The sequence below is a fragment of the Rhinopithecus bieti genome, unplaced genomic scaffold, assembly GCF_001698545.2.
Source record: "Rhinopithecus bieti isolate Rb0 unplaced genomic scaffold, ASM169854v2 scaffold_20777, whole genome shotgun sequence".
NCBI classification, from domain to species: Eukaryota; Metazoa; Chordata; class Mammalia; order Primates; family Cercopithecidae; genus Rhinopithecus; species Rhinopithecus bieti.
In genome coordinates, this window is record NW_016810099.1 from 594,866 (window position 1) to 613,455 (window position 18,590).

Genomic DNA, 18,590 nt, shown 5'->3' on the forward strand with positions numbered 1-18,590 from the left:
TTTTTTTCAAAAGATCTCACTCTGTCACCCAGGCTGGAATGCAGTGGCATGATCTTGGCTCACTACAACCTCTGCTTCCTGGGTTCAAGAGATTTTCACGCCTTAGCCTCCCAGGTAGCTAGGATTACAGGTGTGTGCCAACCCGCCTGGCTAACTGTTTTTTTGTATTTTTAGTAGAGGCAGGGTTTCGCCATGTTGGCTGGGGTCGTCTCAAACTCCTGACCTCAACTGATCCACCCGCCTCAGCCTCCTAAAGTGCTGGGACTACAGGCGTAAGCCACGGCACCCAGTCTCAGGATTATTTGTACATTTCTATTCACATTTTTTCTCTACCAATGAGGAACTTGAGTCATAAACATAATTTATAATTTTGATCATTAAAAATTATTGGGCAGGCCAGGTGCAGTGGCTCACACCTATAATACCAGCACTTTGGGAGGCTGAGGTAGGCGGATCACGAGGTCAGGAGATCGAGAACATCCGGGCTAACAAATCCCGTCTCTACTAAAAATACCAAAAGATTAGCTGGGTGTAGTGGTGGGCGCCTGTGGTGGTGGGCAACTGTAGTCCCAGCTACTCAGGAGGCTGAGGCAGTAGAATGGTGTGAACCCAGAAGATGGAGCTTGTAGTGAGCCAAGATGGCGTCACTGTACTCCAGCCTGGGCAACAGAGCAAGGCTCCGTCTCAAACAAAAAAAGAAAAAGAAAAAGAAAAAATTATTGGGCAATATACGTCCACACAAAAACTTGCACAAGAATATTCACAGCAGCATTATACGTAATAGTAAACAAGTAGAAACAACCTAAATTTCCATTAACTCATGAACGAATAAACAAAACGTGGCACATCCACACAGTGGAGTATTATTTGACTGTAAAAAGTAATGAAGTACTGATACATGCTACAACATGGACGACCGTTGAAAACATTATGCTAGGCCGGGCGCGGTGGCTCAAGTCTGTAATCCCAGCACTTTGGGAGGCCGAGACGGGCGGATCACGAGGTCAGGAGATCGAGACCATCCTGGCTAACATGGTGAAACCCCGTCTCTACTAAAAAATACAAAAAACTAGCCAGGCGAGGTGGCTGGCGCCTGTAGTCCCAGCTACTCGGGAGGCTGAGGCAGAAGAATGGCGTAAACTTGGGAGGCGGAGTTTGCAGTGAGCTGAGATCCGGCCACTGCACCCCAGCCTGGGTGACAGAGCCAGACTCTGTCTCAAAAAAAAAAGAAAACATTATGCTAAATCAGCCAGGTGCAGCAGCTCACGCCTGTAATCCCAGTACTCTGGGAGGCTGAGGCAGGCGGATCACTTGAGGTCAGGAGTTGGAGACCAGCCTGGCCAATATGGTGAAACCCCATCTCTGCTAAAACCAAAAATAAGCTGTGCATGGTGGTGAGCACCTGTAATCCCAGCTACTCAAGAGGCTGAGGCTGGAGAATTGCTTGAACCTTAAAGTTGGAAGTTGCAGTGAGCCCAGATCATGCCACTGCACGCCAGCCTGTGCAACAGAGCAAGGTGATGTCTTAAAAAACAGCAACAACAAAAAAAATACATTATGCTAAGTAAAAATGCCAATCACAAAGACCACACAGTGGTCGGGCACGGTGGATCACGCCTGTAATCCCAGCATTTCGGGGGGCCGAGACGGGCAGATTACCTGAGGTCAGGAGTTCGAGACCAGCCTAAGCAACATGGAGAAACCCCATCTCTACTAAAAACACAAAAAATTAGCTGGGCGTGGTGGCACATGCCTGTAATCCCAGCTACTCGGGAGGGTGAGACAGGAGAATCGTTTGAACCCGGGAGATGTAGGTTGCGGTGAGCCGAGATGGTACCACTGCACTCCAGCCTGGGTAACGAGAGTGAAATTGTGTCTCAAAACAACACCACCACCGCTGCCACATAGTGAACTGTTCTATTTATGTGTATCTCCTGAATAGGCAAATCAATAAAAACAGAATGGAGATCAGTGGGTGCCTGGTGTGGGTTGGGGTTGGGACCTGGGCTAGTGGGAAGGGGAAGTGGCTGCTGATGCGTATTGTGTTTCTTTTTGGAGGACTGAAAGTGCTCTAAATTCAGATTGTGGTGATAAATTCTGGGAATACACTAAAACCAATGAACTAGACTTTTTATTTTTAATACATAGAGACATGCTCTCCCTATGTTGCCCAGTCTGGTTTTGAACTCAGGGGCTCAAGCAATCCTCCTGAGGCCTTGGCGTCCCAAACAGCTGGGATTACAGGCATGAGTCCCTGTGCCCAGCCTGAACTGGACCTTTTCAAATGGGTGAATTTTATGGTATGTAAAATATATCTCAATAAAGCTGTAAAAATATATATATATCACTGGGCAAGATGTTCAGTGCAGCATGACCTACGTAGGGCAACACAGGAAATAATGCAAATGCTGTGTAGTCGTCGTCCAGTGAAAAAAAGGAATAATAATCCAAATGCTCCCCTCAATAATAAGGGAACAGGCCAGGCATGGTGGCTCACACCTCTAATCCCAGTGCTCACTACTGCACTCCAGCCTGGGCAACAGAGCAAGACCCTGTCCCCGAAATAATAATCATAATCATAATCATAATCATAATTATAAGGGAATAACCACTGAGTAAAAACATTTATTCAGCGAATGAAATTTCATGCACTTAGTAGAGTAACTATTTTTAAAGTTTATGTTGTAATGTTAAGTGCAAAATAAAATGGCTATACAGCTGAATGTACATTATAATTAGTTATCTATAGTATATATGTACGCAAAAATAAAAGAAACGTATGCTTACTTTTTCCTTTTAATGTTGTTATTACTTATAAAGCTAATACCAAATACAAATCAAACCATAGTGAATGGGAAGAACCTTAACATGATCACTTATCCGATACTTAACACCAGAAACCGCTACATCTAACCTGTTAGGTATAGTTGGGGAACTTCCATAATCCTATTCCCCAGGAAAGAAAAAGGCTACCTTCGAGTTTCACCCTTATGAACTTCTACCAATGGATAATCGGTGTAAGCTGTTAACTGTTGAGAACACCCCACTGTAAAAATCAAATTAAACCAACAGTAAACCATACCAAACAGAATCTGCTTATTAACTAGAAAAATAAGAATAAACAGACCTTCAGAAATTTCTTTGTCCAGAGATTTTAGCTCTTCTTCAATTTCGGTTTTAACTTTTAATAAAATTTCTTGATCCAGAGATTGTGAAGCTACATCTAGTTGAACCCCTGAAAGCAACAAAAAAGGTTATTATTGAAAGAGGGAGAGAGAAATCATTAGAATATAATAGCACTTTTTTCTTTCTTTTGAGACAGAGTCTCGCACTGTCACTGGGGCTGGTGTGCATTGGCGCGATCTCCACTCACTACAACCTCCACCTCCCAGGTTTGCGAAGGCCGCCTCAGCCTCCCGAGTAACTGGGATTACAGGTGCCCGCCACCATGCCCAGCTAATTTTTTTGTATTTTTAGTAGAGACGGGGTTTCACTATGTTGGCCAGGCTGGTCTCATACTCCTGACCTTGTGATCCGCCCGCCTCGGCCTCCCAAAGTGTTGGGATTACAGGCGTAAGCCACGGCGCGTGGCCCTACAATACCACTTTAATAAGCCAAAAAATGCAAAATCACAATTCATTATCAAAACTAGGGAGGGTAGGAAATCCTTTTGCAATAATTAAAAAACAAAACAGAACAAAACAAAAACAACCTTTAGTAGAAATATTTGGGCCTATTTATTGAGAGTAAGTTTCCACCTTTCTAGATGTTTCTGCCAGAAACAGGGAAATGGAGCTGAATCTTCAGAAACACATTAACTCAAGAGGAGGTTGGGAAACATGTATCAATAAGTGAGGCCAGTCCTCTTTCCGTAGACAATGTATTCTTTTTAAAAAGTATGAATATGATAAAACAAAAACAATTGGTGTTATTAATATTTTAGTGGTAGTGGGAGATGTCCATTCCCCCCACTTCAAATTACATAGATCCCTAACTGTATCTCACTTTTGGACATGTTTTTAAATGATACACTTCTAGCATTTTATCCATGCTTTACAATTTTCTTTCTTTTCTTCTCCCTACCCTGCCCACAATAGTTAGTTGACCGCTGCTTCAGTCCACAAAGCACACAACCGAGGCTAAAATCCCACCACTGTGGGTGTAATGATTTCTTTGTGCCAATCACTTCAGATTTCTGAGAGCTATGCTCATCACCAGTCTCTCATGCTTATTACTAGTTAATTCTATTTTGCTACTAACTTTTCTAAATGCAACAAGATAGTTACTTATCTTTGCAAGTACGAAGGTAGAAAAAAAGGTACTGAAGCCAGAAAGCAGCACCTCTGTCATCTGACAGTCCAATTTCACACGTTAGTTTTAATGATAACAATACATAATAATGGCTAATATCAAGTGCTGGGGGCAGCATACTAAGTACTTTGTATGTACATGTATGTATGTAGGCATGTGTATACACATGTACACTCATTAAATGCTCATAACAACCCTTTGAGATAGGTATTACTATTATCCTCAATTTGCAGGTGAAAAACCTAAGGCACAGGGAAGAGATCTGACTAAGGGTGCACCGACAGCAGAGCTCAGAGACAAACCCAGGCAGTCATCTTTCAGGGTCTGGGCCCTAACCACTGCACAGTGTCGCCTCTCGCCATTCTTGCAAGCATGGGCTGTATTAAATCAAACACCATGAAGTCCAGGCCTGCCTCTATGACAGTGATCACAGCACAGCAGTTCTTGTTCTTGGGCTTTTTGAGATTTCAGGCTCTCAGAGAATGTGAATAAAATAATGGCCCCTCCTCCCAGAATGTTTGGCAAGCAATTTTAGGGCATTCATGGACCCTCTCAGGACCTTTATAAGCCTTGGTTTAAACACTACTAATTACCATCTAATACTCCTTTTTTGTGTTTTTTTTTTTTGAGACAGTCTCACTCTGTCCCCCAGGCCAGAGTGCAGTGGCACAATCTTGGCTCGCTGTAAGCTCCACCTCGTGAGTTCACGCCATTCTCCTGCCTCAGCCTCCCGAGTAGCTGGGACTACAGGTGCCCACCACCACGCCCACCTAATATTTTGTATTTTTAGTAGAGACGGAGTTTCAACGTGTTAGCCAGGATGGTCTCAAATCTTCTGACCTCGTGATCCACCTGCCTTGGCCTCCCAAAGTGCTGGGATTACAGGCGTGAGCCACTGTGCCCGGCCCATCTAATTCTCCTTCTTTCCCCTCCCTGAATCCACATATTCACACCCACTGCATAATCTAGCCCTCTTCCATTTGGTTCATGTACTATAGTTTTCTACTATTAGGTAACCTGACTTAATGGGCAGTGGCCAATGATCACCAACCACTAAAAGGCTCCAGGAGACAGATCAAGACGAGTAATCTCAGGGTATGGAGGTGAGACAGAGTAGGAAATGGGACTGGGCCCCACCCCACTCATAAGTTTTTCCATCTGTTCTCAGTGACCACATCTTACAGCACCACCCTAACTGGCGCCATACCTGCTGACCAGACTTTGCAGGTATGGTATGAAGAAACTACAGGCAGCACCCCACCATAAATCTTACTCAAGGGAGTTAGCTCTACCACGCACATGAGCCCAAGGACAATGACCAATCCTAATCTCCAGGCTCATTATAATACTAAAATCACCACCCAGGAAGGGGCTTCTCTGCCACTTTCTGATCATGTGTTCGCATGATTCCTTACCGTGTCTGCACTCCACCCCACACACGTAGTGATGCTCACCTGCCTCGTGAATCATGCATGTCACCCTCTGTAAGACACTGCAATGCACTCCCCTCGGAGAGTCAGCTGGAGAACCCTTCCTCCTGTGCTGTCTCCCTTATGTCCGACCTTTCTAGGCATGTCTTTTTTTTTTTTTTTTTTGAGACAGTTATGCTCTTGTTGCCCAGGCTGGAGTGCAATGGTACAATCTCGGCTCACTGCAACCTCCGCCCCCCGGGGTTCAAGCAATTCTCCTGCCTCACCCTCCCGAGTAGCTGGGATTAGAGGCGCCTGCCACCACGCCCAGCTCATTTTTCGTATTTTTAGTAGAGATGGGGTTTCATCATGTTGGCTACTAGTCTCGAACTCCTGACCTCGTGATCCGCCCACCTCGGCCTCCCACAGTGCTAGGATTACAGGCGTGAGCCACCGTGCCCAACCCATAAGTCTTAAGCCTTGTCTGGGAAACTTGCTTGGCCTTGTGTCAATTTCTATTACACAGGAGCCTAAGAACCTGTGGTTGGTAATGGGGGAAAAAACAAAGAAAGGATTTGTATCCAGAGACTAGAACATAAAGGAAACCAAAACGTTTCTCCTAAATTAAAAGTGGGCAAATTTGGGGTAAAACAGCATAGTTCCTTTTATAGCTTTAAAAGCTTATATAAAAGCTCAAGTTCTCCCTACATTACAAAATATTCTTTCTTGAATAATTTTTTTCTTCTACTTTCAGATGATTTCAGTACTACAGAGCAAAAATTTCCATTTAAACAAAAACTTTCGGATAAACAGAGCCAAACTGGCCAGGTGCAGTGGCTCACACCTGCAATCCCAGCACTTCAGGAGGCCAAGGCGGGTGGATCACCTGAGGTCAGGAATTCAAGACTAGCCTGGCCAACAAAACAAAAACTTACTGGGTATGGTGGCGGGCGCCTGTAATCACAGCTACAGGCGGGAGAATCACTTGAACCCTGGAGGCAGAAGTTGCAGTGAGCCCAGATCACGCCACTGCACTCCAGCCTGGGTGACAAGAGCAAAACTCTGTCTCAAAAAAAAAAAAAGGAGCCAAATCAATTGACATATGCAGCAGAATCCACATTCCCGGGACATGGGCCAGATTCACAATCGCATCAATGATCCCAGCTTGGTTTTTAGCCAGAGGCATTCAGGGAAGTCAAGATAATTCAGAGCCATCCTAGGAATCTCACTCATTTCTGGAACTTAAATTCAGGTTTACCTGAACACCCAGAGGATGTTGAATTGTATTCTTAGTGACTAATCTTTTTGTTAGAGGAGACTGATTTTTCATTTCCCTGAAGACTTGAGATAAGTAACTTGTGGGGACAATGAAGTCCCTACCTGGGTGTGCGGGGAGGGCTCTGCAATCAACTATACTTCTCCACCGTGCAAGAATTTCAGCAAAACAAACAAACAAACAAAAAGCAGCATGAACTGGGCCACCAAGTTGCAGGTCTACCTGCTATTCATTTATATTGAGACTTTTTTATTTTCTAGCAAAAGAGTGTTGCTGCTAAAAAGACTTTTTGTTGTTGTTGTTGAGACAGAGTCTTGGTTTGTTACCCAGGCTATAGGGCAGTGACACGATCTCGGCTAACTGCAACCTCTGCCTCCAGGTTCCAGTGATTCTCCTGCCTCAGCCTCCCGAGTAGCTGGGACTACAGGCACGCACCACCACACCCAGCTAATTTTTGTGTTTTTAGTAGAGACGGCGTTTCACCATGTTGGCCAGGATGGTCTCGATCTCCCGACCTCGTGATCTGCCTGCCCCGGCCTCCCAAAGTGCTGGGATTACAGGTGGGAGCCACAGCACACAGCCGTGTGGGGTTTTTCTTTTTTTTGGTAGAGACAAAGTTTTGCCTTCTTGGCCAGGCTGGTCTCAAATTCCTGGGCTCAAGCAATCCTCCCACCTTGGCCTCCCTCATGCTGGGATTATAGGCATGAGCCACCAGGCTCTGCCCATGTTTTCATTTTCTGCAACCAAATTAAAGAATCCCAAATTCACAGATGGGCTTTGAATTAACTAATTCTATTAAAGTCAAGAAACTTGATTATTCTATCATTTACGGGTATTTAAAATACTTCTAAAAAACAAACAAAAGGTTAAACATTTTTACATATCACAGATTCTGATTCATTTTCTACTTTTAAAGCTGACAAAAATAACTTTCCTTTAAGTGACATAAAACACTTTCCTTATGAGCTAAGACTGAACAAAATAAAACTCAAATCCTTATATTTTTTTACTTTTTGAGAATGGGGTCTCACTCCATTGCCCAGACAGGTCTCGAACTCCTGAGCTCAAGCCATCCTCCTGCCTCTGCCTCCCTAAGTGCTAGGATCCTTAAAAGCTGAAATGTAACACAAAGGATCTCCTCAATGTCACCAATAACATATAGTTTGCTTAATGACATTTCACTTATTTCTGCCTAATATCTTTGATAAACTACATTCATAAAAACTTGAAAATGTTACATAAAACAATCTATTATGCAAAATTTGAGGCCAATTTATCCTAGAAAGCTCCTATCCCATTTATCCTAATCTTTATAAATTCTCATAAAGCATCAAAGTCTGCCTGTACAGATAAGCTTCTACTAAATCTCCATTACTGTTTACAATTATAACAGGTTTTCCCTTTAGAAGTAATTGTAGTGTTGGATGGCTCTGCAATAGCACTGATTAATATAACTGCACAAGGTACAGTGATCTCCAGAATACATCATGACATTATTAAAGCAAATCAAAAACAAGCTGGGAAATTAATTTACGGCCCATGTTATTTCTTGCAATAAAATTGTCTCTTTCCCTTCTAGCTTCCTGGAAAGCAGCCATAAAGTGGATGATAAGCTTTGGAGTCAGGCCTTCTAACTCATCACTTGGGCAAGGAAAATAATCTTCTTGACCCTCTCCTCTTTATGATTATTTTTTTAAATTGAGATAAGAGTCTCGCTCTGTAGCCCAGGCTGGAGTGCAGTGGTGCAATCTCAGCTCACTGCAACCTCCGCCTCCTGGGTTCAAGCAATTCTCCCACTTCAGCCTCCTGAGTAGCTGGGATTACAGGCGTGTGCCACCATGTCCACCTAATTTTTAAATTTTTAGTAGAGACGGAGTTCCGCCATGTTGGCCAGGCTGGTCTCGAACACCTGACCTTAAGTGATCCGCCTGCCTCGACCTCCCGAAGTGCTGGGATTATAGGCATGAGCCACCACGCCCAGCTGAACCTCTCCTCTTACATAAAATGGGAAAATACCCACCACACAGGGTTGTTGTGAAGAGTAATGAGATAAACGCCGAATAGACAGGCACTCCCACTCACCAATTCTTTTCATGCTCTAAAATTGTATTATTAGATAATTATCTTTCCTGACCCCTTATCTCTGTGAACAGAAATCAGCTCACCACAGATTTCTAATCAATGATGCTTATACAGAACCTGCTTCCCACACTGTGAAAGGTAGGAACAAGCAGGACAACCTCTGTCAGTTTAGATAATGCCATGTAATATAAAACAGGGCTGTTTTAACACAAACTAGAAGAAATCTTGACCGGCAGTTATTCTTGCTCTTCAACTGCTGCTAGAGAGAATGGCTTAACTTGTGTTGCTTCAATCTGTTGGACACTGCACAACAAATTGGGGAAGTTTTACTAAAAAGCTGTATTCCTGAATACCAGATGTTCTGTGACCTGTTTCCAGGGGTGGTTTGTCTCTAACGGACTTGCCTTCAATTTTTTTCCAGGCTAAGGTAATCTCTGTCATACTGAACAATGTAGGAATTTTGATCAATCACTGTCATGAGCTACCGTGAATGAGCGTGCTTTTAACAGAAATCAACCCTTCTTGTAGCTACTGACACTCCTTCAAACATACTTCAATGACAGAAACAGAAATAACCACCAGGCTGGAAAAAGTTAACCCTCCATTCCACAAAAACATTTCTAACTTAACATCTATCATTCTACTCTTGACCTGGCCTTAATCAGAAACTCAGAACATCTAAACATTTTAGACTCCTTGCAGAGAATACAATCTACTGGATCCATTTTTCTGCAAGGTTTCCTGACATGATAAGAAGTCTCCACTCCTCTGCATTGTAGTTTATCCTCATATTAAGCTGGACCATCAGAAAAGTATGTATGGGCCGGGCTCGGTGGCTCACGCCTGTAATCCCAGCACTCTGGGAGGCTGAGGAAGGCGGATTACCTAAAGTCGGGAGTTTGAGACCAGCTTGACCAACATGGAGAAACCCTGTCTCTACTAAAAACACAAAATTAGGCCGGCGTGGTGGCTCATGCCTGTAATCCCAGCACTTTTGGAGGCCGAGGTGGGAGGATCACGTGGTTGACGGATCACAAGGTCAGGAAATTCAGGCCATCCTGGCCAACATGGTGAAACCTTGTCCCTACATTAAAAATGCAAAAATTAGCTGGTTGTGGTGGCGCGTGCCTGTAATCCCAGCTACTCAGGAGGCTGAGGCAGAAGAATCGCTGTGAACTGAGACACGCCACTGCACTTCAGCCTGGGTGACAGAGCGAAACTGTCTCAAAAACAAAAACAAAAAACGAACAAAAAATTATGTACGTATAATCTAGGTCCGTAGAGAATGTTAACTATTTAACTGAATTGTACTTCGGTGTCACTTCCTTATTTTTATCCAGAATCACATTAAGAGACAATGTTTTGAAATCTAATACCACGTTTCATATTGACATTTCTCTTTTTTTTTTTCTTTTTTTTTTTGAGACGGAGTCTCACTCTGTTGCCTAGGCTGGAGTGCAGTGGCGCAATCTCGGCTCACTGCAAGCTCTGCCTCCCGGGTTCACGCCATTCTCCTGCCTCAGCCTCCCAAGTACCTGGCACTACAGGCACCCACCATCCACGCCCAGCTAATTTTTTGTATTTTTTAGTAGAGACGGAGTTTTTCATCATGTTAGCCAGGATAGTCTTGATCTCCTGACCTCGTGATCTACCCACCTCAGCCTTCCAAAGTGCTGGGATTACAGCCATGAGACACCATGTCTGGCCGACACTGACAACATTTTCTACTGCATTTCTGTGTCCTATGTTATAAAGCTCTAAATGGGAAAAAAGAAATCTTTTAAAGAACTATTTTCCAACCAAAAGAAACTAGTATCGCTTCTAAATTATAGGGGGGAAAAGACTCCTGGAACTAAGTATGCCCTCTGTTTTATAGTGTGTGTGTATATACATGTATATGTATATATGTATCTGTATATATGTGTATGTGTATATACATGTGTGTGTATATATGTATGTATATATGTATTTGGCTTTGCCAAGAACCAGATTCACAGTTTAGCTCTAGTATAATTGTAGAGGATCTCACAGACTACTTACTTATCTATGATCTGTTATTCCTACTATAGACGTACAATTTTCCTACTCCTGATTTTTTTATTTACCATTTAGATTTTTCCATTATGCATCATTATAAGCCACATTAAATTATATGTGATAAGGAATTTTCTTTAAAAGTATTACAATTTTCATCCAGTATGAACTCACTGCCAATTTCTCACTATCTAACAAAACAAGCCAGATGTGGTACCATGTTATAGTCCCAGCTAGTTGGGAGGCCTAGGCAGGAAGACCCCTTGAGCTCAGGAGTTTGAGGCCATAGTGTGCTATAATCATGCCTGTGAGTAGTCACTGTACTCCAGCCTGGGCGACATAGCAGGAACCCATTACTTTTTTTTTTGATACGGAGTCTCACACTGTTGCCCAGGCTGGAGTGCAGTGGTACGATCTCAGCTCACTGCAACCTCCGCCTTCCAGGTTCAAGCGATTCTCGCACCTCAGCCTCCCTAGTAGCTAGGATTACAGGCGCCTGGCACCATGCCTGGCTAATTTTCTATATTTTTACTAGAGACAGGGTTTCACTATGTTGGCCAGGCTGGCCTTGAACTCCTGACCTCGTGATCCGCCCACCTTGGTCTCCCTTAAAATGTGTAAGCCACTGTCCCCGGCCAGCAAGAACCTATTGCTAAAAAACAAAATAAAACAAACAAAAACCTCAAACATATTATTCTACATTTTTGCTTAACATAAACTGCCCTTGTTTCCTGATAATTCAAATTCTGTCTACCCTTGAAAAACCAGTTTAACTCTCTAATTCAAAATGTCTTCAATGACTACTATGTTCACAGGTCTATCACTGACCTTAAACATTTATACATTTAGTGTGTGCCACAAAGTTGAACATTTAAACATACATTATCCTATGCTGTTTGATGATTTTATACTTTATTATTATTATAATCAGATTACAAACACTTTGGGATATACTTCCTTTGTCCTAGACTTGTGTGAAACATGGACTAAAAAAATACTCAACTACTTCATAGCTACCACTATCTACTACGATAAAGAGTTACAATGTATAGATGTATATGTACAGACAACAAGCTCATTGTATTCTCTATGTATACATGGTAACCTCGCTAGGGAGAGGAGATACTTAAAAAAACACACAATAAAATAAGAATTATAAATAAATTCAGAGGAATAAAAAAAACAAAGTTCCCATTCCAGCAGGTGTAGCTTAAAAATACAAATAAATAAAAAATACAAAGTTATCAGTATATTTTGAGGCTAGCTCAAATAACAAAAGGTAAAAGAAATAAGGCTGGGAGCGGTAGCTCACGCCTGTCATCCCAGCACTTTGGGAGGCCGAGGCAGGAGGATCACGAGGTCAGGAGATCAAGACCATCCTGGCTAACACAGTGAAGCCCTGTCTCTACTAAAAACAGAAAAAATAAAAATAAAAAATAGCCAGGCGTGGTAGCAGTGCCTGTAGTTCTGGCTACTCGGGAGGCTGAGGCAGGAGAATGGCATGAACCTGGGAGGCGGAGCTTGCGGTGAGCCGAGATTGCACCACTGCACTCCAGCCTCGGCAACAGAGTGAGACTCTGTCTCAAAAAAGAAATAAAATGAGAAGTCGTATTACATCGGGCAAATATGAGAACAGACCAACTGCACAGATAGGAAGATAAATAGAGCATTTATTTATGGCGATGAATCATGATGGAGAATACTGAGAACCAGGAATGGAAAGAATAAGACCTTCACTATTACTTGCATACTTATGAGAGTTTAATCAGTGACTGAATCATAAAACTTTAAATTTAGGTTTATAGTCTGTAAAGGCTGTCAAGTCTATCCTTATTACATGAAGAATATGAGACTTCAGTGAATTTAATGACTAGCCCAAGTTCTAATAAATCACAGAGAAATAACATTAGAAACTACACATTCTGGTAAATAAAATTATTACTGACTCCCAGGACACATGACTATAATTTTTGATGCACAGTGACAAGGAATATATGAATGCTTTATCTGCCATCTGTCCTCTGCCCCTTTTTGGAAAATCTACATACCCAAAACATACATACACCCACACATCCAATCACACCACCATCAATACCACTACCATCCCACAAAGCAAATGACAAAAATGTCATGGTTACCATATGCCTCACTCACCCCACCAGATTAAAGAAAAGCAGCTGATTAAAGGAGAGCTTATTCTCATGAGACTAATGTGACGCTGATTACACACGACAAGTTGTCATACTTCATAATAAACCATGTGGAAAACCTAAACCAGAAAATGTCTGCTGCTGTTAGGACACAAAGGCTATTTATTTAGCTGACCAGTGACACAGATAGATTCAGTGATTTGCATTTAATTAATCCTCTCCACCTAGGTTTTCTAAATCACAGAGTTACACAGTAGGGCCAATGCTGCATAAATCCTGGACTATAAACTGAGAGACAAATATTTCAAAGATAAACAGACTTTAGCACACTAAATCCCACCCACTTCAGTTTCAAATGAAGCCAAGTGAGTCAGTAATCATTATATTCCAGCCCTGAAATTCATTCAGAGCTATCAAAGTGAATAGAAGATTAACAAGTTTAGCCAAGTTGAAAGAACTAGAGCTCCCAGAGCAAAATACTTTCTAAATCTATGGTTCCCCAAACTGGGGACACATTTAAATTACCTATAAAACACATTAAATTATAGATTTCAGGTCCTAGCATGCAGTATCTGGTCCTGTAGGTCTGGGGTAGAGCTCCATGATCTTTGTTTTAGCAAGTATTCAGGCAATTAGCCTTGCAAATAACACTCTAGACAGTGCAAATAATTACAATCAAATCAAAAAGGTACATTGAACATATAGACAGAATGGTTCAATTGTTCATTAAATAGCAAAAACAAATACCTCAAAATATACCTTACTGGACCAGCAATTAAGAAACCAGATGTTGGCTGGGCACAGTGGCTCATGCTTGTAATCCCAGCATTTTGGGGGGCCAAGGCGAGTGGATCACCTGACGTCAGGAGTTTGACGGCAGCCTGGCCAACATGGTGAAATCACATCTCTACTAAAAATACAAAAATTGGCTGTGCGTGGTGGCACGCTCCTATAATCCTAGCTACTAAGGAGACTGAGGCATGAGAATTGCTTGAACCCAGAAAGCGGAGGTTGCAGTGAGCAAAGATTGCACCACTGAACTCCATCCTGGGCAAGAGTGTGAGACTCTGTCTCAAAAAAAAAAAAAGAAAAGAAACCAGATGTTTGGCCCTCCCACTTTGGGAGGCTTAGGCACAAAGATCACCTGAGCTCAGAAGTTTTGAGACCAGCCTGAGGAACATGGTTGAACAAACATCTCTACAAAAAAATAAATAAAGGAACAAGATTTTTTTTTTTTTTTTTTAAAGACGTAGCCTCACTCTGTTGCCTGGAATGGAATGCATGGTGGGAACTCAGCTCACTCCAACCTCCGCCTCCCAGGTTCAAGCGATTCCCCTGCCTCAGCCTCCCGAGTAGCTGGGACTACAGGCGCATGCCACCACTCCTGGCTAATTTTTTGTATTTTTAATAGAAATGGGGTTTTACCATGTTAGCCAGGATGGTCTCGATCTCTTGACCTCATGATCTGCCTGCCTCAGCCTCCCAGAGTGCTGGGATTACAGGTGGGAGCCACCATGCCCAGCCCTTTTTTTTTGTTTTGTTTTAAATAACCAAATTCCAGACAGCCAATCATGATCGCAGTTTTCATGTTCTAGTGTTACCATACCCCCTAAGCATCCTGCAGATTGGGAGACAGACTGATGGAGGACAGATCTGAGGGAAAAGAATGCAGAATTCCACCATGTACCACCCAAGGTCTGGCTTCACAGTGGTTGAGATCAATCATCTTCTGTTCCTGATAGAAAAGCTAAGATAAGAATGAAACAGTACACATCTCTGGAAATATTATGGCTCAATTTCAAATTGGGTTATACAAATCTGCCTTGAAAAGCTGACTTGAGCCGGTTGCAGTGGCTCACGCCTGTAATCCCAACACTTTGGGAGGTCGGAAATTCGAGACCAGCCTGACCAACATGGAGAAACCCCATCTCTACTAAAAACATAAAATTAGCCAGGCGTGATGGCGCATGCCCATAATCCCAGTTACTTGGGAGGCTGAGGCAGGAGAATCACTCGAACCTGGGAGGCAGAGGTTGCAGTGAGCCAAGATCGCGCCACTGCACTCCAACCTGGGCAAAAGAGCGAAACTCTGCCTTTAAAAAAAAAAAAAAAAAAGCTGATTTGAGATGGCAGGACACCCCAAATTGATCTATACATTCAATGCAATCCCCATCAAAATTCCAACTATGTTTTTTCCAGAAACAGACAAGCCAATCCTAAAATTAATATGGAATTGCAAGAGACACAGAATAGTCAAAGAAATCTTGGAAAAGGAAGAACAAAGTTGAAGGGCTCACACTTCGTAATTTCAAAGTTTACTACAAAGCTACAGCAATAAAGATAGTATGGTATAACAACAGGTATACAGACCAATGGAACTGAATTGAGAAGGGAAAAATAAATCCATACATCTACGGTCTACTGATTTTTGAGAAAGGTACCAAGGTCAATCAAAGAGAGAAAGAATAACTTTTCAACGAATGGTGCTGAGACAACTAGAGATCCCCATGTGTATTCATCCATTTTCTTTAGTTTATGAAAGAATACCTGCAACTGGATAGTTTATAAAGAAAAGGAATTTATTTCTCACAGTTCTGGAGGCTGAAAAGTCCAAGGTTGAGGGGCTGCCTTTGACCCCAGAGTCCCAAGGCAGCACAGAGTATTACATGGCCAGGGGGCTGAGCATGCTAATGTGTGAGCTCCCGGTCTTCCTCTTCTAATAAAGCCGCCGGTTCCACTCACATAACTCAGTAATCCATTAACCCACGAATGGGTCAATCCATCTGTAACCGCTACTATGCTTTGTTTAACCCCTCCAAACCTCATGTTGAGAGCTGGTCCCAAATGTTGGAGGTGAGGATTAATGGGAGATGTTTGGGTCACGGGAGTGGATCCCTCATGGATGACCTGGTACCGTCCTCAAGGTTCTCAGTGAGTTCTTGCTCATTTAGTTTCTGCCGGAACTAGTTGTTAAAAAGAGCGTGGCACCTCCCTTCCTTTTCTCTCTCGCCTCTTTTCCTGTCATGTGATCTCTGCATACATGAGCTTCCCCTTTTCACCATGAGTGGAAGCAGTTTGAGGCCCTCACCAGATGCAGACACCAGCGCCATGCTTCTTATACAGCCTCAAGAACCAAGAGTCAGGGCACCGTGGCTCACGCCTGTAATCTCAGCACTTTGGGAGGCCGAGGTGGGCGGATCACGAGGTTAGGAGATCCAGACCAGCCTGGCTAACACGGTGAAACCCCACCTCTACTAAAAATACTAAAACAATTAGCCAGGCATGGTGGCGGGCGCCTATAGTCCCAGCTACTCAGGAGGCTGAGGCAGGAGAATGGCGTGAACCCAGGAGGCGTAGCTTGCAGTGAGCCAAGATCGCTCCACTGCACTCCAGCCTGGGCGACAGAGCGAGACCCCATCTCACAAAAAAATAAAAAAATAAAAATAAATAAAAAAAGAAAGAAACAGGAGCCAAATAAACTTCTTTTCTTTATAAATTACCCAGCCTCAGGTATTCCTTTACAGCAATATAAATGAACAAGCACAAGGACAACGTGCTCAAGATGCAATCACCTCTAAAAGGCCCCGTCTTCTAATACTGCCACACTGGGAGCTAAGTTACAACATGAATTTGAGGAGACACTGAAACCACAGTACTATGCAGAAGAATTTACCTGAATCCCTACTTCAAACCATATGTAAAAATTAACTCCAAACAGATCAGGCCAGGCGCAGTGGCTCACGCCTGTAATCCCAGCACCTTGGGAGGTCGAGGCGGGCAGCATGAGGTCAGGAGTTGGAGACCAGCCTGGCCAACATGGTGAAACCCCGTCTCTACTAAAAATACAAAAAATAGCCAGGCATCGTGGTACACGCCTGTGGTGCATGCCTGTAATCCCAGCTACTCAGGAGGCTGAGGCAGGAGAACCGCTTGAACCCGGGAAGGTGGAGGTTGCAGTGAGCTGAGATCGCGCCACTGCACTCCAGCCTGGGCGACAGAACAAGACTCCATCTCAGGAAAAAAAAACAAAAACAACAACAACAAAGAAACAGATCAAAGACCTAAATTTAAGAGCTGAAACTATAAAATTCTCAGAAGGAAACACAGGTGAAAATGTACATGACCTTGTATTAGGCAATGGTTTCTTAGATAAGACACCCAAAGTATAATAAAGAAAACATAGACAGGCATGGTGCAGTGGCTCACGCCTGTAATCCCAGCACTCTGGGAGGCTGAGGTGGGCGGATCGTCTGAGGTCAGGAGTTCAAGACTAGCCTGGCCAACATGGTGAGACCCCATCTCTACTAAAAATACAAAAAATTAGCCAGACTTGGTGGTGTGCCCCTGTAATCCCAGCTACTCAGGAGGCTGAGGTGGGAGAATTGCTTGAACCTGGGAGACGGAGGTTGCAATGAGCCAAGGTAGCGCCACTGCAGTCCAGCTTGGGCAACGCAGAGAGACTCTGTCTCAAAGAAAAAAAAAAACAAAAAAACAAAAAAAGAATTGGTAACTACAAGCCTTTCCTCATGCTCTCAAGAAAAAAGAAAAAAAAAGAAAACACAGAGAAACTGGAATTCACCAAAATTAAAAATGTTTGTATGTCAAAGGATACTGCCAAGAAAGTAAAAAGACAAACTACAGCATGAATGAATATGTCTTGAAATCATGTATCTGATAAGAATCTGGTAATCAAAACATAAGAAGAATTCTTACAACTGCCCACTGTGGCTCACACCTGTAATCCCAACACTTTGTGAGGCCAAGGAGGGCAGATCAATAGAGGTCCGGAGTTCCAGAATAACTCGGCCAAGATGGTAAAACTCCATCTCTACTAAAAATACAAAAATTAGCCAGGTATGGTGGCAGACACCTATAATCCCAGCTACTCAGCAGGCGGAGGCAGGAGAATCGCTTGAACCTGGGAGGCTGAGGTTGCACTGAGCTAAGACCACACCACTATACTCTAGCCTGGGCAACAGAGCTAGACTCTGTCTCAATAACAACAACAACAACAAAGACTTCTTACAACTCAATTTTAAAAAACCCAAAAAGGCTGGGTGCGGTGGCTTACGCCTGTAATCCCAGCACTTTGGGAGGCTGAGGTGGGCAGATCACCTGAGGTCAGGAGTTTGAGACTAGCCTGACAAACATGGTGAAACCCCGTCTCTACTAAAAATACAAAAATTAGCCGGGCATGGTGGTAGGCACCTGTAATCCCAACTACTCAGCAGGCTGAGGCAGGAGAATCGCTTGAACCCAGGCAGCGGAGGTTGCAGTGAGCCGAGACTGCGCCATTGCACTCCAGCCTGTGGGGGGGGGGGGGGGGGG

General features: G+C 43.3%; 1 protein-coding gene across 8 annotated transcripts in view; it reads right to left on the reverse strand.

The window, feature by feature from the left end:
• The window catches only part of BCL2L13 (BCL2 like 13), a 115,202-nt gene that overhangs the window by 55,757 nt on the left and 40,855 nt on the right, over positions 1–18,590 (reverse strand). For 7 of the 8 annotated variants that reach the window (XR_001889040.1, XM_017891331.1, XM_017891334.1 and 4 more), the window contains exon 3: positions 3,128–3,235. Coding sequence is in view for 3 of the 8 variants with exons in the window: in XM_017891331.1 (XP_017746820.1) it covers positions 3,128–3,235 (108 nt within the window). In the remaining 5 variants the exon portion in view is untranslated. Of the gene's footprint in view, positions 1–3,127; positions 3,236–15,852; positions 15,922–18,590 lie in introns of those variants that run through there. The other variant, XM_017891332.1, reaches the window with a different exon arrangement.